Genomic DNA, 23,871 nt, shown 5'->3' with positions numbered 1-23,871 from the left:
TTGCTCCTAATTTGTCCCCCAAGAATTCACTGTGTTTTTTTTTAAAGATTTTATTTATTTATTTGACAGAGATAGAGAGAGCCAGCGAGAGAGGGAACACAAGCAGGGGGAGTGGGAGAGGAAGAAGCAGGCTCATAGCAGAGGAGCCTGATGTGGGGCTCGAGCCTGATGTGGGGCTCGAGCCTGATGTGGGGCTCGATCCCATAACGCCAGGATCACGCCCTGAGCCGAAGGCAGACACTTAACCGCTATGCCACCCAGGCGCCCCAAGAATTCACTTTTTTTAAGCCTTAGATCAGTGCTCCTACTCCTTGGAGAAAAGGGTAAGTTCCACCCAGATGCAAACAACCAGACCTTCAATAATAATATGCCGTAATAAATATATATTGAGTAAATGGGTGTCACCAAGTAAAGGGCCATTTCCTAACTAAACCCATAGATTGAATTCCTAGATTAAATAAATTTGATGAATATCTGTTGAATATCCACTAAGTACCAGGCATTTCACTTACGTTACCTAATTTTTGAATGATATCCAAACTTTTTAATAATCAGTGCAATCAGAATATTTGTAAATTTCTTCGCCAAGATATGCTATCCCAGGCATCAACCCTCTAATTACTGGACCATGGAGAGGTCCTTGGGGTCCCCGGAGAGGGGTGGAGGGCGCTCAAAGTGCTCAGTGGAGTAGTTATAAACCAACTCATCTGAAAATAATTCACTATTTTAACCACCAATACTGGTCTTACCAGTTGTGTGTTGATTAAACATCAGCCTTGCCTTATAGAGTCCTCTAAACGATGTGACATTAGTACTGTCATTTTGCAGGTGGAGAAACAGCCAGGAAATGGAAGTACTTTGTTCAAGACCACATAGGCAGTAGATAACAAAGTCAAATTCAAACTCGGTGTATATGGCTTTGAATCTACATTCTTTCTATACAATACAGACCCCATACAAGATAAAAAGTTCCATATTCACAAAAGCCCCTCAAAGTTAATACTATTACAGATGAGAAGACTGATCTCAGAAAGATTTATAACAAGAGCTATCCTCAAAACCCACTCCTACCCATATGTGTTTATTTATCAAGTATCTTAGGTCTTTGGGGCATATATTCAATGTATGCTATTATTTCCAGGGTATAGCTATGTTCTTAGCGAACTCTATAGGAGCTGTCCTATTTATCATAATTACCCTTTAGCAATAGATCATCTGTTCCCATACTTTCATTTTCCCATTCTTGACCATACATACCTCTGCTGGTATGTGCCATTCATTCCTCAGGATTCAGCTCAGATCTTTCCTCCTTCAGGAACCTCTCTCCAAATTCCCAAGACTGGGTGAGGTGCCCCTTTTTTGTTCTGTACACATCACCACCACCACCACCACCCATACACACTTATTCCTTCCCCCCTTTACTTCTGTTGTAGCACCATGGTGTATTGTGTATCTCCACACTGGATTTAGAACTTCTGGAAGGAAGACACTATGTCTGATTACTCTTTGTACAGCATGACAAGCTGTTATTGTTACAGTAGGATTCACTCTCTTAAGTGTACTCTGAGGTCCTTGGAATATTTAGACTACTTTGGTTGCTGCCACTCAAGCTTAATCTACGATGGTCTTTGGCAGCTAGTTCCCTGTAATTACAAAAACACCTTTCTTGAGTATACTTAGGAACCAGTTTCTAGGATCAGTCTGGGCAATGAAGCAAAGACATGGCATGTGGTAGCATTGGAAGGTGGGGTAGCAGGCCATATGCTTTGCATTCAGGCCTTTGTAGCCATCTATTATATTGCGATCTATTTCCTGGAAGGATGCTTAGTGCATTACATCACCTGATGCTTAATGGAGTTTCTAAAATGCAGATTCCTGTTACTTAAATTTGCATATTTGCATATTAGATTTCCTCTTTTATCAAAGGACCACTTAACAAAGACTCTGAGAACATTTGTTAAAGGAAACATGGTCTTTAAAAAGCTGATGTGGTAAATCTGACAACAGGCAATATGCGTAACCTCTTGGGAATGTGTCAGCTGAGCTCAGTCGGGTCTATGCTGCAGAATGGCAGGCTGAACAGGGAAGGGAGATTGTCTTTTGATGGGTCTTACAGCATCTTTGCTTATTAACTCTGAAAGCATAGGTAGGATGGTTATACCTATAGTTTCCTTGCCTGCAAAATCAGGATAATGGTACATTAACTCAGTTACGCAAATACTTTTAGAGAATTTACCTATGTGTGTTATTTCATCATTCCTGTCTTCATTCCAAACAATCCAAGCTTTAAAAAAATCAATAAAATAAGGCGCATCTGGTGCACATCAGTGGGCAGAGCGTGTGGTGTGACTCTTGATCTCAGGGTCATTAGTTTGAGCCCTACACTGGGTGTAGAGATTACAAAAAAAGAGAAAAAAAAAAAGGTAAAATAAGTGGACTTGACACATAAATTGTTATTTTTACCTCTCCCAAGAGGATTAAGAGTCTCAAGGGAATTTTATACAAATTGACAGTTTAACAATCCCCCTAAAAAATATGTTTCTTAAAAGCAAAGCTGCAGGTGTTTTTAAAGAGCAGTAGTCTAGCTTAGCTCAGAAGTGTAAATAGAGAAAGGAAAATTGGTATTTGGAGAAACTGAGTAACAAAACTCATAACTAATTCCAACTTCCTTGTTCCTGGTGATAACAATACCTCTTTAATTCCTTCAGCCAGCCTACTAGCAGACATGCCAGGGCTTATGACACCAAACATTTACCCAGGGTTAACATAAAGACTATGGCATGTAGACAGGGACTGAAAGGGAATAAGGAAAAATGAGAACAACGGATGTGTTAAGATGTAGAATTTTGGGTGAAATTTGCCCTTTATAATTTTTTTTCTTGTTATAGCATTGTTTGTGCAACAAACTCATGCATTTTTTAAATGTATACCATACTAGAAATGATCCTCTGTGAAGCAAATTAAAGCACTTGCAAATTTGAAAAGTAAGGCTGGTAGCTTTTCTCTGTAGGGACCCATAACCAGAGCAATTCCCTAGTGTCCTGAAATGACATAAATTTTTAAAAACGGGGATCAAAGAAGAGATCAATAGAATAGTATATATTCAGTCTATTTAAATTGTCTGCAATCTAAAAATAATTCATATTTGCTTTGAATAATTACCTCTTATTACCCCACCTTTAAAATTGGGCCTTCCTTGTTCTGTTTGTTATATCCTTCCAGTTCCCTATGCCATCAAGCGCAAAGCTGAGTGGGTAGTAAGTCCTTGGTATAGCATTTGTAGATTTTATTTCACTAAGCTTATTCTCTAATTTAACAAATCAGTTCCCTTAATCTCTATGAATGTGTTGCTCATTTATTAACACTGTCAATTGTCAATACATCTGGACAAATAATATATGGGTACTCTTTTAATTAACTTTCGCACTCATTAACTCTTTTCTATAATAATGTACAATATGCAAATGAGGAAAATCAATTTTAGAGAGATTAAATGGCAGAATTGAGGCCAGATCCCCAAAGCCAGTGATTGTTACATTATAACATAATTCAAAAAATGTTCTCAATATTTAGGGAAGTAGGCACTTTAGGCACCTCTCAGTTGTTCTAAATATGAGGCTGAGTCGTTCCAATCCTTAAATGAAGTCAATAATTACCTTTCTCTTCATTTAATTTGAGAAGTATCTGTATTATGCATATCATTAAGTGTATATCCTGCTTAGGAATCCAGTGGTAATAAAATGTTTAATTGAAGTCTTACTGGTATTTGAGTTCTTATTAAGCAAAAAGAAGACATTTTATTTTATTGTTGTTGCTCAAAAAGTTAGCATATGTTTCAACTCTCCTCTTGTCCCTTCCTTTTTTCTTTTTAGTAGACTTTATTTTTTAGAACAGTTTTAGATTTATAGAAAAATTAAGAACCTAGTACAAAGTTCTTATATACCCCCCACAGAGTTTCCCTCTATTATTAACATCTTATATTTAGTATGGTACATTTGTTACAATTAATTAACCAATATTGGTACATTATTATTAACTAAAGTCCATAGTTTATTTTAGATTTTCTTGGTTTCTTTTTTTGTTTTTGTTTTTATTTTTTGAGAGAGAGAGCATACGTGCAAGGGGTTGGGGAGGAGGGGAAGAGGGAGAAGGTGAGAGAGAATCTTAAGCAAGCTCCACTGACACGGGGTTTGATCTCATGACCCTGAGATCATGACCTGAGCTGAAATCAAGAGTTGGACCCTTAACTGACTGAGCCACCAAGACACCCCTAGATACGGCCAACATTGTCATAAGTCATGTTGATAGTATGTACACTGGATATGCCATTTTCAACACAGCATATCCAGTGTACATACTATCTACATGAGTTATGACAATTTGACCGTGATCACCTGGCTGAAGTAGCTTTGGTCAAGTTTCTCCAGTGTAAAGTTACTCTTTCCTCCCCTCTTTCCCTACTGTACTCTATGCCTACCCTACACCTAAGGAGGGAGTTATGTGTTATGTTCATCCTTTCTCTTTTATCTAATATCATCTTACATTTCTCTTTCAGGTATCTTAAAGTAGTTCTAAAGAAAACCATAGATCAATAGGGTCCCACCCAAAGTCCCTTTCTTTTACATCCCAAATTCAATCTCTAATGAAATCCTGTTGATTTTACTTCAAAATATATCTAGAATCCAGCCACCTTTCACCACCTCTATTGCTACCACTCTGGTTCAAGCCACCATCAGTGTCTCTCCTAGGTGGCTTGCAGTAGCTTTCTAACTGGTCTCCTTGCTTCCCCTTCCCCCTCCAGTTTATTCTCAAAGTAGCAACCACAGTAGTCTTCTGAAACCTAAAGTCAGATCTTGCAGCCCTTGTTTAGAATATTCCAGTGGTTAGGGCACCTGGTTGGCTCAGTTGATAAAGCATGTGACTTTTAATCTCAGGATTTTGAGTTCAAGCCCCACGTTGTAGGTGTGCAGCCTACTTTAAAAATAAATAAATAAAAATAAAAATAAAATAAAATAAAGTAAAATAAAATAAAAATATTCTGGTGACTTCCTGTCTAACTCAAAAGTGCAACCAAATCCTTATCATGGCCTTTAAGGCCCTGTGTGGTCTACCAACACCTTCTCCCCTTCAACCCTTACTATTCTTCTCCTCACTCGCTCTGCTAAGGACATACTGGCCTCCTTGGTCTTCCTTGAAGATGCCAGGGAGCTCCCTCCGTGGGCCTTTGCACTTAATGTAACTCATGACAGCCATCAAGGTGTCTTTCTCCAGAAAGGTCATGCCAATCAGCTGCAAAGCATACACTTGGCTAACAGCCTCTTGCTGTGGCCTTCAGGATCTGCCTTAGCTTGGTGCTTGCTTTTTCTTAGAAGCCCCAGCCAATGACTAAGCACAGCAAGGATTCTAGCCATTTCTGCCTAATGTGTAACTCTTCTAATGGGCAATCGTTGTTCCCGAGCTCCCTATTGGGTTGGCCAACACTTTGTCAGACATGCAACACTGTCTGAGGATCTTCCTACTCTCATACCAGAGCTGAGGAACTCACCATCAATTCTCTTAAAATGTGTGCCCTACATTCTAAGAATTTTTTCAGGAAAGCAGAGAATGACATTCTATAGCGCATATCTCTATTGGCTAGTTTTTTTTTTTTTAATTTATTTATTTGAGAGAGAGAGAGAGAAAGAAGGCACTTGCCCACCACTGCGAGCAGGGGGTGAGGCAGAGGGAGAAGAGAATCTCAAGCAGACTCCCTGCTGAAGGCAGAGCCCCACCCTGGGACGATCCCACAACCCCAGATCAGGACCTGAGCTGAAATTGGGAGTCAGTTGCTCAACTGACTGAGTCACCCAGGCACCCCTCTCTTGGCTAGTTTGATACATTTTTCAGGATAATGTTTTGGGGACTCCTGGGTGGCCTAGTCAGTTAAGCGTCTGCCTTCTGCTCAGGTCATGATCCCAGGGTCCTGGGATCCAGTCCTGCATTGGGCTCCTTGCTGGGTGGGGAGCCTGCTTCTCTCTCTGCCTACCGCTCCCCCTGCTTATGCTCACACTCTGCTCTCTCTGACAAATAAATAAAACCTTAAAAAAAAAAAAAAAAGGATAGTGTTCTAACTCCCTCGAAAGAGTGGACGCTTACTCAGAACAATACAACCTACAGTTGCATCTCACACTTTGACATTCCCAAATTGCTCGGAAAGCTACTATAAGTGAAATGTAGAGGAAAGTGGCATTTCAAATCCTCACTCCACACTAACTAGCGGTGTGGTTTTACACATTTTTTTTACATTTACTACCTTTTTGAATAGTGATAATACCCACTTTGGCTGTTGCAGGTCAATCATATAAAATAATGGTGGAGAAAGCTCAATTACCAACATTAGTCGTAGAGACTAAGAATAAATGGTTTATAAATTTAAATCACGTTCTTTTCTACTCAACGGTAAGGAATTAAAACTTTTGTTGTTGTTGTTATTGACAGGAGAGGATTCTTCTTAGCTCAGAAACTAGAAGTAACCTAACTTCCCTCTCTTTTGTCCATTTAAGTAAAAAGTTTTGTCCGCTTCTACTCGCCGAGCGACAATTCGGACAGCAAGCACTTCCCACTGCCTCTGCCACCCCTGCATCCACGGGATTGGGCTTCTCATTGCGCGTGCGCAAGGCCCGCCCCACCCCGGAACTTAACCGTTGACCGAAATGTAGTGTTTAAATCCTCCGGAATCTGATCCTGGAGGGCCGGTGGCGCACTCATTTCTCCAATGAGGCTTGGGATTGGTCAAGCGCCGGATTGGTGCGGAGAGCTGATTGGCTGATGTAGCAGTACGTCACGGCGACCGTGCGAGTTGCCTCTGGCGCCGCCCCTGCCCCTGACGGGTCGGATTTCCGACCAGTCAGTAGGCGCGGCGCGGGCTTCGGTTTCGCGAACCTCTGTTTGCCGCCTCGGTTCCCGCGACCCTAACGTCCCGGAGGCGGGGTGGAGGCGGCGGAGGCGCTCCTTGGAGCCGACCTCTCTTCCGACCTAACAAACGGACCCCGCTGGGCGGAGGTTGCGGTGAGCCTGGCTTTGTGTCCTGGATTCTTCCGAAGGGCGGCAGCGAAGCTCGGAGGAGGACGGTGGGCAACATTCGGGGCCCTGTGGTGGGTTCAGCCCTCCTGGAGCCAGAGGCCGACGATGTGAAGGGGAACTACTGGCAGAAATAAGTCAAGCGGACCACGAATTCCCTAGGAATCGTTTGTCGTTAGGTATGTGAAAGAGGTTTGCCGTAGATAACGTGCCATTTAAAGGTGTTTTTACTGTGAAGCTTCGATGGCTGAAGTGTGCTGGTTCTTGCATTCCTCGCATTCAGCTTATATAGCTACGTAGTTAAGGGGTCAGTTAAGGCTTGAGGTCCGTGGTCTACTGGGAATAGTGTGTAAGCAATACAGTGTGAAAATGCTGTGTGTGTGAACGCAGGCGGTGGTCACATCACATGGTGTCCAGGAGATGGTTTTACAGAGCAAGTGACATTGGATTTGGACTGTGAAGGATGATGGAGCTTTACCAGGGCATTCCAAGTTAAGGGAACAGACTGTGCAAAGATGCTTGAACTGGGGGAACTGTAAATAGTTCAATTTGGTTGGAATGTAGGGTAAAGGATGAGGTTGGAATAACAAGGTGGGGCCAGATTGTGAAGGTGCTTTATTTTGTATATAAAGAAGAGCCATCAGCTTTTTAAGTAGGGGGAATAATTTGGCCAGATAGGCACAAATACCCTTCTAGGAGCACTCTGGGGACTTTTCTGTAAATCTGGTGAGAATTGAAGTCAGGAACTAAGGTTGGAGAGATGTTAAGGCAGAATTTATATGGGGAAACAGGGAGGAAGGGGAGGTAAGGATAACTTCAGGGTTTCCATTTTGATAAACGATGCCATTATCTGAGAAGAATCTGTTTTGCTAGATATAGGTGGTATGTGGTTTTAGTTTCACTGGCTTTAATTGCTTGTGTGATACTCTTAGAATAAACTCATATATTGTTTTAAAATGAGAAATAGATCAACATTATCTTTTTACCCTAATACATAAAGGAAGAGGGGACAAATATGGAGCTTTAAGACTTTTTTGTTTAATGAAGAAAAATGGCATTTTATGTACTTTCTAGAGTTACAAATATCGATCCGAATACTGTAACCTGTGACAACCAAGTGATGTAGAAGGGCTTTCAAGTTTAAAGCCTTCATTCCATAGATGATGCATGAAATCCAGATATCTCCAAGAGGGGCTTTTTAGTCAATGTTACAAGAACACTCTAAACAAGATTTTGTTCTAGTCAGTAATTTCAGCCTCTGGCTTTATCTGAAAAATCTCTTCTGCACCTGCATTAATAACTCTCTCCTCCCTTATCTTGCTTCAGACGATTCCTTCTTGCTAGAATTAAAGTAGAATGTACAGGGCCTAAAGAACTCCCAAGACCTAATAAAAGAGTATAGGAAATACTGAACTGTAAAGAAAGGACTATGAGCTCTGTATTTTGCTTTGATAATATTTAGATGGAGATACCCAGTGGGCAATTAGAAATATAGGTTTGAAACTGAGAAGAGAGGTGGAAGCTGAGAGTTTGCTATGTACAGATGGGTGTGGAAACAATGGGAGTGGATGAGGAGTACCCAGAGAGGGCATGTGCAGCCAAAAAAAGACCACTGATTCTGTAGGGAAACAAGTCCGTTTGTGGGGATGCAGTATTTGTCTCTGTCTCCACAAGATTTAAGGTTTGTTAACCTTGTTACAGATCCAATAAATATCTAGTTTGTTGTTCCTATGTACTGTTTTGAGGTTTTCTGAATATTGTGAGGCTTTTGGTCAAAATTTCATATATTAAATACTGCCTGCTGCCTAGATTAATATTAACATTAATTTATAGGCAGAATGACTATAAAGTATGAAAATGATCAGATTCTACAAGCATTTTATCTTACTAATCCAAAGATGAAGGCACTTCATATAAGTAACCTAATTTTGCCTGTACTGTTAATATGTGGTGAAATCATGTTTCTTATTTTTTGTTTTTATCATTCATTAGTAACATTCTCTTTACTTTTTTAGGATACTAAGCATTTGAAATTGAATACATAATTCACCAACTATCATGGAGCCTACATATTCTCTTGCAGGGCCCCAGATGAATACCAGGTATAGAAACATTTTTATTAAAATTTTTTTCACTACTTCTCATAACTTGGGAAGATAGGTTGGAATAGGAAAACAACAACAACAACAGCAACAACAACTTTCAAATCAGGAAAACCTGGGTCCACATCTCAGCTCTACCACTTGGTAGGTGGGTGACCTTGATCAAGTTAATTAACTTCTCTAAGCCTCAGTTTCCTCATCTGTAAATGGGGGATAGTAATCTCTATATAACAGAAGATTATTGTGAAGGATTAAATAAGATTACTAAAGTAAAGGGTCTAGCACATAGTAGGCACTTAGTAAATATTACTTTCATTCCCATCTTCTCTTTTATGGTTTCACAGCGCATCTTTATTGATGGGAAATAGAACCTGAGCTCTCGAGGCTAAAAATCATAGACATATTTATTTACATCCTAGACAAGTGAGAAAGTGGTTGGGTTCCTTCCTTTGTGTAAAACCTAATCCTTGATGGGAAAAATTTCACATTGGATATACCAAGTTTCTTTAAATGTCCCTAAACCTTTCCCCACTCATGTGGAATAGGAAGGAGGAGTTTGCCACCTGTCCCCTAATTTTCTCAGTCTGTCAGTACTCTGGGGATAAGGCAGATTGGCTTGTGTTATTTGGCTGTTTAGGTCATTTATCGTTCCTTTTTTCCCTCTAGGGAGGGACAATTAATGCTGACGTGAATTTTTTTTTTCTTCTAAACTATAATTATATCCATGAGTTACCTTCATTCTCTGTACTTTTCTTTTCTGCCAGATGTTTTTGATGAAGATAGTGGGAAACATGACCCAAAGAGGCTATCATATTCCTTTTGCTTAATTTTGGCCCTTCTGTTTTATCCTGCTGCCACCCCTTATTCTTTGAAAATTTGTCGACTCTGTTCTTTGAAAAAACTTGTTGCACTTGCAACAAGCCAATACATTCTCTTTTTTATTTTATTTTTGGGTCAAATTCATTCCTTACATTCTAGGTAAGATAATATTCTCATGTAATTTAAATTGATTATTCCTGATATATTCAACTCTAGTTTTTTTACTTATTTAATGACCTTTGGTTTTCTTTCTTTTTTTTTTTTTTAAGATTTTATTTATTTATTTGAGAGTGAGAGAGAGAACATAAGCAGAGGAGAGGCAGGGGGAGAGGGAGAAACGGACTCCCTGTGGAGCAGGGAGCACGACGTGGGGCTCAATCTCAGGACCCCGGGATCATGACCTGAGCTGAAGGCAGACGCTTAACTGAGCCATCCAGGTGCCCCTGACCTCTGGTTTTCAATAATCTCTGGGCTACAACAGTTCTGAATTATTTAGGGGTTATAGACCGCTTTGAATATCTGATAGCATGAATCCCCTCCCATAAGATAAAACACTTACATACATACATGTAAAATTTTGTGCCACGTTGCAGGATGGTTGTGTTTCCCCTGCCTCTAAAGTCTATGGTATACCTTAGATTAAGAAAAGGAGTAATAGCAACATTTATTGAGATCTTGTTACGTGCCGTTTGCTGTGCTAATAAGCATATTACATTATTCTTATTTAATCCTCATAACAAACCTATGAGGTATAGGTGCTATTATTATACCCCTGCCTCTTTTTTTTTAAACTGTAGAGTGATTAACCAATCCAGAGTTATATAGTTGATAAGTGGTATAGGCAGGATTTAAATCTGATGTGACTTCTACTTTAAACCCTTTACATAGATGCACTCATTTAATATTCAGTGTAATTGCCAGGAGATACAGGTATTATCCTGTTTAACAGATGAGGAAACTGAGGCACCGAGACATTAAATAACGTGAGCAAGGTCACACAGGTAGCAAATTTTGAAGCGAGTTTTCAGACCTAAACAATTGATTTCCAGACATTTTGCTTTATCCACCACATCATACTGCCTCTCACCAACTGATAAGTGATAAATATATTAGATATAGAAACTTAGATAAACTGACAGTTTGTTACTTACTAGCTTTGTGACCTTGAACAGCTCAGACTATGTCCTCATTTCAAAAACGGGAGATTAAAGATCCTTCTTACAGATATTATGAGCTCAAATTGGACATGGATTTGAAAGCACACAGCTAGGAATAGTGGTGGAGCCGGAATTGGAATCCAGGTTCTAAAGCACTATACCATTCAGCTTTTTAATTGTTGTATAAAGTTAGGAGAGTTATAGTTTGTTATTGATAAAATGGATAATAAAGTGTTTCTGGAAGTTTTAGTGAGAAATCTTGTGTATGTAAAGTGCCTTCTGGTATGCCTGGCACACAGTAGGTGATCAGTAAACGGGCTAGTCTTGTAGCTGAGAAGCTTCATTAGATGATATGTGAAAGTAAGATCTAGAACGAGGTATTCTTAATACATGATATGATTAATATTCTTTTAGTTCAACTAAATAGTCTACTAGCCCACAAATGCACTGGTATAGGTAGCTCACTGTCAGAGCTTGCGTGCTTTAATTACACGGGACTCTGGCTGATATCTTTTCCTCAGTTCTTTCTCTCCATTGTTTTTTTCTTATGGTTTTCTCATGTTACTCACTTACGTAAAATAAAAACTTTATGATGGTGTTCTGTATGATTTAACATTGAAACCTTGCTTTATGCTGTCTCTAGGGTCTTTGCTAAGGAGTTACTTATAATGCTGTCCTTTTGATGCTTCATTACCAATTAAACTGAAGTGATAGGACCCAAGATACCAAGTTTAGAAACACTGAAAAATGAAGACTGTATTAAGTTTTTGTGCTTTTCATAATTTTGTTGGGTGTTATCTAGAAATTAGTTCAGAGGGACAGAATTTTAATTTTAAATTTAAATGTAATTTCATGGTTTATACTATTTCTCTGTTACTTAATAAGGATATTATAGGATTAATACTCCTGATTCTTATTTATTTATTTATTTATTTATTTATTTATTTATTTTCTTTTTTCTTTTTAAGTAGGCTCCATGTCCACTGTGTGGCTTGAACTCACAACCGTGAGATCAGGGGTCACATGCTCTACCAGCTGAGCCAGCCAGGCGCCCCTTCCCATTCTTTTTAAGAAACGTGTGTATATAAATTTATGTATGCATAGGAAAAAAAGGACAGGAAAAAGCTATATGTAAATTTTGAGTGCTTGTTTTCTTGATAGTAAGGTTATAAGGATTTTTTTTTTAACTTTTTAAAAATATTTCTAAGCTCCTTTAAAATTAACATAAGTAGTTTGAAAAGCCCCATCATTTAATGTTAAACTGCTTCTTATAAAATTTCTGCTAAGTTTGCTTTTCATTGTGCTTTGATTTAAAAACTTTTTTTAAAGGTTTCCTTCAAGCAGGATGGTACCTTTCTACTTTCCTCCATCAAAATGTGCACTTTGGAACCCAATCCCAGTTGGAGATTTCATCTACTTACATCTCAATTACTACAGGTATAAGATGTTTCTCTTTTCAAATCAAACCAGTATAAACAGGAATCAAAAGGATGTGTAAGGCAAAGTTGATTACTATGACTGATTCCTTTTTTTTTTTAACTTTTCCATTCAGAAATCCCCTCAAACAAACTATCCCTTTTGTGCTTTTGAGAAATAATCTTAATTTCACAGTTAAAATGTTCTGCAAATCTTAAGTTCTAAGTATTGTAGGAATTCAAGAGACAAAATATAATAAAAACTGAAAGGGTATTTCATTGTGCTTTAGCATGCTGTCTTTGTAAAACATTGAGAAGATTGAACTGATTTTGAGTGGATAGATCATTTTAGAAGAAATATAAAATATGGTTATGGGCAGATCTTGAAAGAAAGACATAAAAACTTAGGCTTAAAGAAATAGAAAATAGAGATCCACTGCAATTTTGTGTGTAAGGGAGTTACTTGTTGAAAGCAGAATTCTAAGAAGGATGGGTCATAGTGGGGAGAACCTGGAGTTAGCTTAGCTGTGAGATGGTTTTCTGTAATCTAAGCAACATCGATTTATGCCATACTGGTTTGTTTACCTGGAGTCAGACGGCCTGGGGGGTCAAATCCTGATTCTACCACTTCTTATTTATGCAACTTCAGTAAAGTAGGCAAGGATCAGTTTCCTTATTTAGAAAATGGGAATAACAATAACTGTTTCATAGCACTCTTGTAAGGATTAAATGAGACAGGCTATGTAAAGCAGCAGTTGGCACGGTGCCTAGAACATAGGAGGTATTCAAATAAATGGTTGCTATTATAAGGGTTTAGAGCAATGTAGCAGTATTAAGATCAAAAGGAAAGAATGAAACAAGGTATTTTAAAGAAATAACTTATAGCATTTGATGATGGATTCAGTCAAACTAAAGGAGAGATACAAGTCAAAAAGTAAGTTCTAAACCAGTTGGCAGAGGAGGATAGTATCATTGATAAAAAAGAATCTTGTGGGGGTGCCTGGGTGGCTCAGTTGGTTAAGCATCTGCCTTCGGCTCTGGTCATTATTTCAGGGTCCTGGGATGGAGCCAGGTCCTGGGCATCCTGCCCAGCAGGGAGTCTCCTTCTCCCTCTCTCTGCTCATACTCTCTCTCTCTGTCTCTCTCAAATAAATACATAAAATCTTTTAAAAAAACTCCAATGGTCCTATGGAAGTTCAATGAAATATTTCTTAGACTTGTTCATTCTTTTCTTGATGTCTCTTGACCTTTTATATTTTCTGTTATCTTTTTGTGCTACAATGTGAGTAATTTTTTCTTCACCTCTACTGATTTTCTCTTTAGGTGTACTTAGTTGCCATCTAATCTGTACGCTTAGGTTTTTTAAATGTGGAAGTATTCCATATATATGAAAGCTTATTTAAAATATATGTGCAGAGTTTATAGGATAATAAAAATTCATGTACCTATCCCCAGTTCATTATATTGAGTTTGTAATTGATTTTATTTTTATTTCTGCAGTTCTTTGTGGTTCTTTTTCAAATTTGCCTCATTTTTTTTTTTGATAGTATCTACTTCCTTGCTCATATTTTGGAGTCCCTTTTATATACTTCACATTTTAATCATATTTTTTATATATTCTACATTCAGTAATAGTATCTGAAGTCCACAGACCATATGTAAACAAACAGATGTGGTATTTCAATCAAACCTCATTTATAGAAACAGGAGGCTGGCCTCACAGTTTCTTGATCCTTGCTCTGGTTCGTAAAATTAAGCAAATGCTCAGAGAACAACTATAACTGCAGTGTCTACTTAGTGCAATTCTGGTTTCCAGGCAGCTCTTCCTACCCACCCCCACCTCCTCCCCATCTTTGACCCTAGAATTTCTCAACAATGATTTTTCTGTACATGTTAAAAGATGTGTGTTATATTTTAGGCAGCATTTCATGGCAGGAGGGTTTTTAGGATATCAGATCTACCATATTCATGAAAGACTTTTGTTATTTTTCAGAAATCCAAAGCTTGTGGTAACTGAAAAGACCCTCCGACTTGCTTGTCGTCATGCTAAGCAGAATAAAAAAAACCTGCCTTGCTTTTTACTTGGTTCTGTCACAGTAGATGAAGGTAATATACTTTAAAAAGATATTTTCATAACTATAATAGAATTTATGTTTTGAATTCAGCCAATTATTGTAGTGTGCTTTCTGTTAATTTTCTTTGCAATATACCAAGGTTATAAGGGTAAGTAAAAGTTGACACTACCCCTCACAGACTTCACAGGTCAGGTGGAAGAATATACATGCAAGCCATTTTTTAAAATAAGAACTTAGTGTACTCTTAGGGTTCATACTTAGTATGAACAAAATGCTTTGCTATAATTGTAGGCTTGCTTGATTGATTTCAAATTTTTGTCATGCTATATAATAACTGCTATTTTTGTTCTTCAGATGAAGAAAGTATGACATTGACAATAGATCGTTTTGATCCTGGTAGAGAAGTACCTGAATGCTTAGAAAGAACCCCTACGGCTTCTCTTCCTGGGGACTTTGTGATTCCATGCAAAATTCATACTCATGGAGTTTGTTCAAAAGAAATAATAGTTCATGACGCAGATGACTTCAGTTCAGCTTTTAAGGTGAGATTTATTGATAACTTGATTATTCTTAATTGAACACAAGAATCACGTTATGTGTACTATGTTGTATTTCAATGAACCCATATTTAACAAGTATTCATAATAATTTCTGATTGAATGATTGTTGCTAAAATACAATTGAATGTGGTTTCTGAAGGCAGAGATTCTAGGGAGGTAATATGGATAGCATTCCAGAAGGGGAGGCAGTATGACCAAGATAACAAAGTGCAGGATGTCCTCAGGGTGATATTAAGGGTATAGATTTTTGCTGCTTTTTGTGGGCAATCAGACTGGACCATTAGTTTGGCCAGATTGTAGAGATCTTTGTCTGCCAGGCTAAGGCATTTGAACTTTGTCATATGGGCTTAGAGTCATTGAAAGTTTCTGAAAAGAGGAAATACTATTAAATCAAGGATAGGTAATCTAATAGGGCAGCCTGACTGAAGTCAGAGAGAGTTGGTAGGCCAAGTCAGTAGTCAGGTGGGTTTTAGAGAAGGTGTATTAGCGTGGAGTAGAGTGGTGGCAGAATGGCTAGGAAGGACACAGTGGGCCTGAGCAACTATGCAGGAAGAACTGACTTGACGATTTGTGTTAATAAGAAAATAATTAAGAATGGATTTTAGATTTTCTTTCTTTCTTTTTTTTTTTTTTTAAGATTATTTATTTGACAGAGAGAGAGGCAGAGAGAGAGGGAACACAAGCAGGGGGAGTGGTAGAGGGAGAAGCAGACTTCCTGCCGAGCAGGGAGCCTGATGCGGGGCTCGATCCCAGAACACTGGGATCATGACCTGAGCCAAAGGCAGATGCTTAATGACTGAGCCACTCAGGCGCCCCAGGACTTTAGATTTTCTTAGTTGAGTTGGAGTTAGTTTACATCTGTTTTTTTTCATGTGATAAATGTTTATTGGAAATAACATTCTTTAATAACAATTTGAAATGCTGCTGGGACATCTAAGGTGGCAATATGTAACAGAGCTTGGTACAGTAAATCTTACTCGCTTTGACATAGTTATTCATGTAACCTTTTGGTCACATGGAAGAAATGAGAGAATTGAAATGTTACAAATCAGAAATTGTTTAATTTTGTCAGATCAAGGTATGTCAGTATGAAGCAAAACGTTTAGAGACATGGACAGATTTCAAAGTTTTAAAATAATTATATAATATTGATTCCTCAGGCTCTGCAGCACCATGTGTGTAGCAAAGATTCCTTGGATTGTGGTAAACTGCTTTCCCTAAGAGCTCATATCACTTCCAAGGAAAGTTCAGACATTGTGGATTTGGATTTGCATTGGGCAGCAGTAACTCTGGCAAATACCTTTAAGTGCACACCTGTGAAGCCCATCCCCATTATTCCAACAGCTCTGGCAAGGAACTTAAGTAGTAATCTGAATATTTCTCAAGTTCAAGGTACCTATAAATATGGGTAAGTAAGAGATAAGTTAATTTTAAATATTGGTTACATTAGTATATTTTCATGGTATCCACATCATATGAAATATTTGTGCATTCAGTTTGTATGCCAGAGATCTGTGGGGGCTAGATAAATAACCAAGGAAGGTAAAAAATGAAGTTGTTAAATTTTGCTGAATATAGTTCAGAGTTGTCCCTATCATCCCAAGAAAAATTAATGGTAAAATTTATATTAAGGGGCGCCTGGGTGGCACAGCAGATAAGCGTCTGCCTTCGGCTCAGGGCGTGATCCCGGCGTTATGGGATCGAGTCCCACATCAGGCTCCTCCGCTATGAGCCTGCTTCTTCCTCTCCCACTCCCCCTGCTTGTGTTCCCTCTCTCGCTGGCTGTCTCTATCTCTGTCGAATAAATAAATAAAATCTTTAAAAAAATAAAATAAAATAAAATTTATATTAAAAATTGGTTGTATTTTATGATTTGAAATTAAGAGACATTATCCTCTATGTCATTTTGCCCTTTGTATTTTGCCTAGGTTTGGGTCGTTGTCTTTTTTTTGGACTATAATCTATGAGCCTAACAGAGGCTGAAAAATTTTTTTATTACTTGCAGTTTTAATTGTGAATAATGAGCACTGCAGAGAGAGAAAGGAGATAGCTAAATAAAAATTTGTAGTATTCTTGCTTACCAAATAGTCAACCACTTGAGGGTGGAGTTTCCCCACATAGCTGGAGCAGCATCCTCTCCAGCTTTCTGTCACCACTTAGTTTCTTAGAAAATGTAAGCCAAAATCTCATGCTTTCTGACCCTCAGCAGGGCTACTTCCCTGAATCCTCATACACTTTCTTTATCTATTGTCTACTGAGCTAGGTTAGACAATGTAAGCACCCTCTGCTTTAAAGTCTAAGCAATTCACTTCTGGCTTCCTTTCCCACTGACTCCACCCTAGTTCCTGTTAGGTCTCTAGAGCTGAAAATGTTTGCCAAGATACACTCGACTGCAAGTATAGTCCTCTAAAAATGCCACTTCAAAAGAGGAAAAGAAAAAGAGAGGGTTTTCTTTTCAGAGGGCCCCTGGAATAGCTAGAGAAGTCCTATTTTTGAGTCCCACATGCTGACTGGAACAACTTTCTGGTTGGAATGGTACAAAGGAAAAAGTGTGTGTTCTAATATAATATCATGGTATGGTCAAAGGTCATAGTGATCAAGAGTTTGAATTAAGTGAAACATTTAAGTCTCTAGGAGTAATAAGTGCTTCTCAGTTGGGACATGGGAATTTTTGTTAAAATTAACCAAAAAATTAGTTTTTCTTAGTACCCATGCCCATCTACTAGTGAAGCATGAATTTATCTTTCTTTGAATTTTCCTTCTGTGACCCTTGGCATACTAGTAGTAACCCAGCATGTTCAATATTCTATTTAATTACCTATTTTCCTTGCTCCTTCTTCTCTAGAATTATTTAAGTTGTGACATTTGTCCTTTTCTTTGACCATTTTTCCTTTTCCTTTCATTTATTTACCCTGATATTTTTTAGGATCCATTATAGAATAGGTATTGTGTTAGACACTGAAATTAAATAGATAAAAACCATATTTATTGTCTGTTAAGTATATTAATGCCTAAACATGATGCAGATAAATATAATGGGGGTTTTATACAGTGCAGGGAAAGCAAGAAGGTGTGGCCAAATTGCCTGGGAAAATCATGGAAAGCCTGAGCTAGTTCTTTTAAAGAATAGGAATTTATCAGATGGTCAAGGCAAAAGAGCTTTCAGAGCAGGTGTAAGTGTCATTTTTTTTTTAAGTTTTTTTTTTTTTTTTTATCTTAAGTAATCTCTACACCCAATGTGGAACTCTATCTCAATTTTGAGATCAAGAGTCAAGTGCTCTTCTGACTGAGCCAGCCAGGTGCCCCAAGTGTCATTTTTTTTTTCCCTAAGGTATTATTTTTAAGTAATCTCTACACCGAACATGGGCTTGAACCCACAACCTTGAGATCAAGAATTGCACGTTCTGTCAGCTGAGCCAGCCAGGCGGCCCCAAGTATCATTATTGATCCATAAATCTCCCTGCCAACTCGGGCTTAATCATCTTGTCATGTGGCCTGATAAATTCATTATCTTTGTGTTTTAGGGTTATTATAGCAATAAAATGTATCCTCAGGGGAACTGTCAAGACTTTATATCACTAATAGCATCATTTTTATTTTTGTGTTTTAAAGCCATAATGATGAAATTAACTCTTTCTTTTTCTTTTTTTTTTGAGAGAGAGAGAGAGTGAGAGCATAGCAGTTGGGGGGGTGGGAGTATGAGGGGCAGAGGGAGAGGGAGGGAGAGAATCTTAAGCAGGCTCCATGCCTAGTGCGGAGCCTGATGTGGGGCTCAGTCTCACAGCCTTAAGATCATGACCTGACATGACATTAAGAGTCCGACACTTAACTGATTGAGCCATCCAGGCACTGCAACTCTTGACAATTCTATAGTTATTCATATTCTTAAAACTTACTGTCAATAATAGGGGCACCTGGCTGGCTTAGTCAATGGAGCATGTGACTCTTGATCTTGGGTTTTTGAGTTCAAGCCCCCCACTGGGGCTAGAGATTACTTAAAAAAATAAACTTAAAAACTTAACGGTCAATAATACATCTAATAACAAAGTTTAAATGTGGGATAATGTCCTTTTAAGAAAAAGTGAATTTTGGGGTCTATTATAATGGTTCCAACGTTCTTTGATAGTGGTTGGAGGAATATAGTGCGTGGAAGATTGAATATACTTCACATAATTCAGCTTCATTAGTGAGAAGTCACATCTGTTGCAGTCTTATCAGGTCACCTGGATGCTTGAGCACTTCTAGTAACAGGAAATTCACTTCTCCCTGGGAAACCTATTTGAATCTCAAATAGTCAGCCTTGATTTTAACATTACTGATTAAAATAAGTGGATACTTTTAGAGCAAAACTTTTTAAAAAGGTTTGTGATCTTCAATGGCCATTTTAATAGAAATTTTAAGATATTAAATCTCTTCAATCTCTTCCTCTTTTGGGATTCTTTTTGTACATTTTGAACTATTTGTGTGTGTTTGTGTGTGTGTGTGAGAGAGAGAGAGAGAGAGCAAGAACATTCATTTGAATCATCTTTCCTGCCTCAGATATGCTTATTCAAGCTCTCAGCTTATATCTTTTAGGTAAAAAGTACATACTTCTAATTGTTTTTTACATGAACGTTTTCTGTTTAGATATCTTACCATGGATGAAACACGCAAATTGTTACTTTTGCTGGAGTCAGATCCCAAGGTTTGTTCTCTACCATTAGTGGGAATGTAAGTATTGTATTATATATGAAAACCTTTTCAGCCACATATGTATTCGAATGTATATAGTAAGCATGTTAATTAGTTGTACTATGAATATATACTTAATACTTAGATCACCTTATAAAGCCACAAAGGCCAGTGATTCACTTTCTTATTTTCATAGCAGAATCATTTAAAACCAGATTTTGTCCAATCTTAGGAAGAACTCCAATAAATAAAATATATAAAGTTGAATTCTTCTGGTTGAAGTTGAAACCTTAGAGCCCTGTTTCTTTAACCTTCATCAGTATCCCCTGTCCTTAAAGCACCTTGAAGAACACAGGGCTCAGAATAACACTTTAAAATACACTGCCAGGCAGTTTTACAGTAATTCCCTTTGGTGTTAATGGCTTTCTCTTTAGAGTTTGTGGTTAATGACATTTAGACAGATTATTCAGTCAGAAATTTATGTTCTTTGAGTATTTATTGAGTGCTTACCCTATGCATATGTGTTGCAATTTAAAGCTCTCCAAGGAATTTATAATCAAGGTGAGGCAATAAAAATATATGTATATTCACAAATAGAAAAATAATAAGTATGTGATTTATTATGAAATGAGCAATATAGACAGCGTTATTAGTATTCATTAGAGGGATGATAGGGGACATTTCCTTAAAGAAAGCAAACTTGAGCTGGACCGTGAAGAGTTTGGATAATAGAAGGGAGGGGACTGGTGGTACGTGCGGTTAAACAATGAGAACGCACAAATGTTCTGCATGGCACAAAATCTTACAGTCTGTTTCCTATGGTCCTGGTATCGGTTACGGGTTATACCAAGTGAATGCCTATTAAGAGCCTTGGGTGTTTGGGGCTACATATATATGTTACAGCATTTAATCCTCTCAATAACTCTATAGTTTTAGGCTGTGTTAGCATTCTCCCCTAATTTAGCCCATTCTTCCTAGTCCAGGCCAGTTGATTCTAATTGATTCCTGCTTTTATCTCTGTTGTTAACCATTTTGTCTCCCACCATTTTCTTGTCCTCTCAGGTGAAGAGGGCAGAGAGAAAGCTCTGTCTCTATATATCTATATTCCTTGTAATTATTAGCATGGTCTAGTGTTCATAGATTTCTTATTTATGAGCTGTTTAATGTATTGCTGGTGAATACCAAGAATCTCTGCTATATTACTTTGAGAAGGATGTAATCTAAAGCTCATTAAGGATTAATTTGTAAGTGACTATAGCTTTTAATTTGTATTTTTTCTTTTAGTTGGCTATCTGGAATTATACATATCTATAGTCCTCAGGTATGGGCTTGCTGCTTACGATATATGTTCAGTTCTTCTATTCAAGAAAGGCAAGTGATATTTTGTATTTTATTTTGATCTTCTCCCTGTTCGTGTTTTATTGGTCTTGTTTAAAATTCATGCAGTGCCTTAACCTTTTATAATACTTTCAGACCAGAAGAATATGCACAGTAAGAAAAACAAATTTTACATTAAATGGGAATAAAACCGGATTAAAAAGGTGTGGTTGCAGTGTATTTGCACATGTGAAGGAATTCACTTGCCTAGCCATAGTACTATAACACAGAAGATACACTTTTTGGTGTGGGGGGAAAAACCTAGAGGTCATCTACTGAGGCATCCTATTTTATAAACAAAGAGATTGATTTTCAGTGAAGTGATTGAAAATGTGTTGCCTTATGCATGTTTTATTAAGTTACACAGTGCTAATACTAGTACTGTAAGAAATATTTGAGATGAGATATTTAATTTTCTTTCTGGAACTGAAGCACAAGCATTGGAACTAGCAAAGAAACTTTCTAACCTCAACTCCTCATTTAATTTTGTTATTTTGTATGTGATACCACCATTCCCCTCTTAGCTTTTTCATCTCTTAAAATTTCCAGGTCTGTTTGTGTCTACCTTCGGTAGCTATAATACACTTTTTTTTAAATTTAGATTTTATTTATTTGACAGAGAGAGGGAGAGCCGAGCATGCACCCACAAGCAGGGGGAGAGGCAGGCAGAGGGAGAGGGAGAAGCAGGCTCCCTGCCTAGCAGGGAGCCTGATGCAGGACTCAATCCCAGGACCCTGGGATCATGACCTAAGCCAAAGGCAGATGCCCAACTGACTAAGCCACCCAGGTGCTCCTATAATACACTTTTTAAAAAAACTTTGTTGAAAAGGCAGCACAAGTCCATGGCAATAAATCAAACATATGTAAAGATATATAATAAAAAAATAAGTTTCTCTTCTACCCCGTATCCCCAGCCAGACCCTATCCCTAGGGACATTTACTATTAAATGTTAAATAGTATCTTGGGCTTCTTTACTAAAATATCGATGTGTGGACAAACTATCATCCTCTCCTATCACAAATAGGAGCATACTGTTCTTTTCTGTATGTTGCTTTTTTTCTCTGTATCATTATACCTTAGAGATCATTACATCTTGACACATACAAATTTAGTCACATTTTTGACAGTTGGATAGAAAGTAATATGTATTGGGATGCCTGGGTGGCTCAGTCAATTAAGCGTCTGCCTAAGGGGCTCCTTGCTCAGCGGGGAGCCTGCTTCTCCCTCTGCCTGCCACTCGCCCTGCTTATGCTTTCTTTCTCTGTCTCTCTGACAAGTAAATAAATAAAATCTTAAAGAAAAAAAAAGGAAAGAATATTATATTTTAAAAACTAGTCCTTTTGCCTTTGCAGACAATTTTGTGTTTATCTTTGTATACAGACGCATATGTATATATACTAGTATATTTGTAGAATAAATTCCTAAAAGTGGTTTTGCATATCAAAGAGTATGTAATTAAAAAATGTTTTTTTCTTTTGTAATTTTAAATTTTTGTAGACATTGCCCGTCAAAGACTGCCAGTTTATAATCATTCCAACATTGAGAGTGCCTGTTTTCTCTATCCCCTCACTAACACTGTGGAACAAATATTTATTGAGCACTACTGTGTACCAAGCACTGTTCATGATATTGGGGATAAGCAGTAAACAAAGACCCTGCAGAGACAGGCAGTAAACAGAATAAGTAAAATGAGTAGTATTTTATAAGATGATGAATGCTGTGGAGAAAAATAAGCAGGGAAGGTAGATATTGTGTGTCTGGATGGTAATGATAGGTAAAGAGTTGAAATTTTATTTTTTAAGGTTATTTATTTTATTTATTTATTATTATTATTTTTTAAAGATTTTATTTATTTATTTGATAAAGAGAGAGAGACAGCCAGCGAGAGAGGGAACACAAGCAGGGAGAATGGGAGAGGGAGAAGCAGGCTTCCAGCAGAGGAGCCTGATGTGGGACTCGATCCCAGAATGCTGGGATCACGCCCTGAGCCGAAGGCAGACGCTTAACAACTGAGCCACCCAGGCGCCCCAAGGTTTTTTTTTGTTTGTTTGTTTGTTTTTTAAGTAATCTCTACACCCAGTGTGGGGGTAGAACTCACAACCCCAAGATCAAGAGTCGTATGATCTACTGAAAAGAGTTGAAATTTTAAATAGGGTGGTCAGGGAGGCAAAGTCTTGAGGTGAGGAAGGAAGCCATGTGGCCAGCTGTGGCAGCGTACTAGGCAGAGGATACATTAAGTGCAAAGACTGTGGGTGAAAGATCCCCTTGCATCTTCAAGAGACACCAAGGAGGCCAGTATGCCTGAGAGGAAGGAGGGAAGGGGAAAGTAGCAAATCTCAGAGAGGTAACTTTTGATCTTTACAAATCTGATGGATGAAAAATGGTCTTTTCTGATGTCTTATAACCTCTTCTGGGATCTTTGCATTCATGTCTCTGGCCATTCTATTGGATTATGCATCTTTTTCACATTGCTTTGTAAGAGCTCTATTTCTTTCTCTCTCTCTCTATACATATATAATATGTAAAACATAGAAATGTACATTTATAAAAAACATGTGTGTATGTATGGCAAAGATTGTATAAATACAAAAATGTGTGCAAAGGTTTTTTTCCCCCAGATTGCCACTTCATTTAA

At 37.9% G+C, this 23,871-nt stretch overlaps 1 protein-coding gene across 3 annotated transcripts in view; it reads left to right on the top strand.

Annotated features, from left to right (window-relative positions):
* Positions 1-6,822: 6,822 nt before the first annotated feature.
* Positions 6,823-23,871, top strand: part of STIL (STIL centriolar assembly protein) — a 70,253-nt gene continuing 53,204 nt past the window's right edge. Inside the window, exons 1-8 of one of the 3 annotated variants that reach the window (XM_045799607.2) lie at positions 6,823-7,238; positions 9,075-9,161; positions 12,467-12,574; positions 14,546-14,658; positions 14,982-15,169; positions 16,348-16,595; positions 19,814-19,897; positions 21,143-21,229. In XM_045799607.2, coding sequence (XP_045655563.2) covers positions 9,118-9,161; positions 12,467-12,574; positions 14,546-14,658; positions 14,982-15,169; positions 16,348-16,595; positions 19,814-19,897; positions 21,143-21,229 — 872 coding nt within the window. In that variant the 5' untranslated portion in view covers positions 6,823-7,238; positions 9,075-9,117. The remainder of the gene's footprint in view (positions 7,239-9,074; positions 9,162-12,466; positions 12,575-14,545; positions 14,659-14,981; positions 15,170-16,347; positions 16,596-19,813; positions 19,898-21,142; positions 21,230-23,871) is intronic. The other 2 variants (XM_045799605.2, XM_045799606.2) reach the window with 2 other exon arrangements.

This window comes from Ursus americanus, chromosome 12 (genome assembly GCF_024610735.1).
Source record: "Ursus americanus isolate L20-20 chromosome 12, mUrsAme1.1.p, whole genome shotgun sequence".
Lineage (NCBI taxonomy): Eukaryota > Metazoa > Chordata > Mammalia > Carnivora > Ursidae > Ursus > Ursus americanus.
The sequence above is the reverse complement of the archived record's forward strand: the minus strand, read 5'-3'. Positions and strand labels throughout refer to the sequence as shown.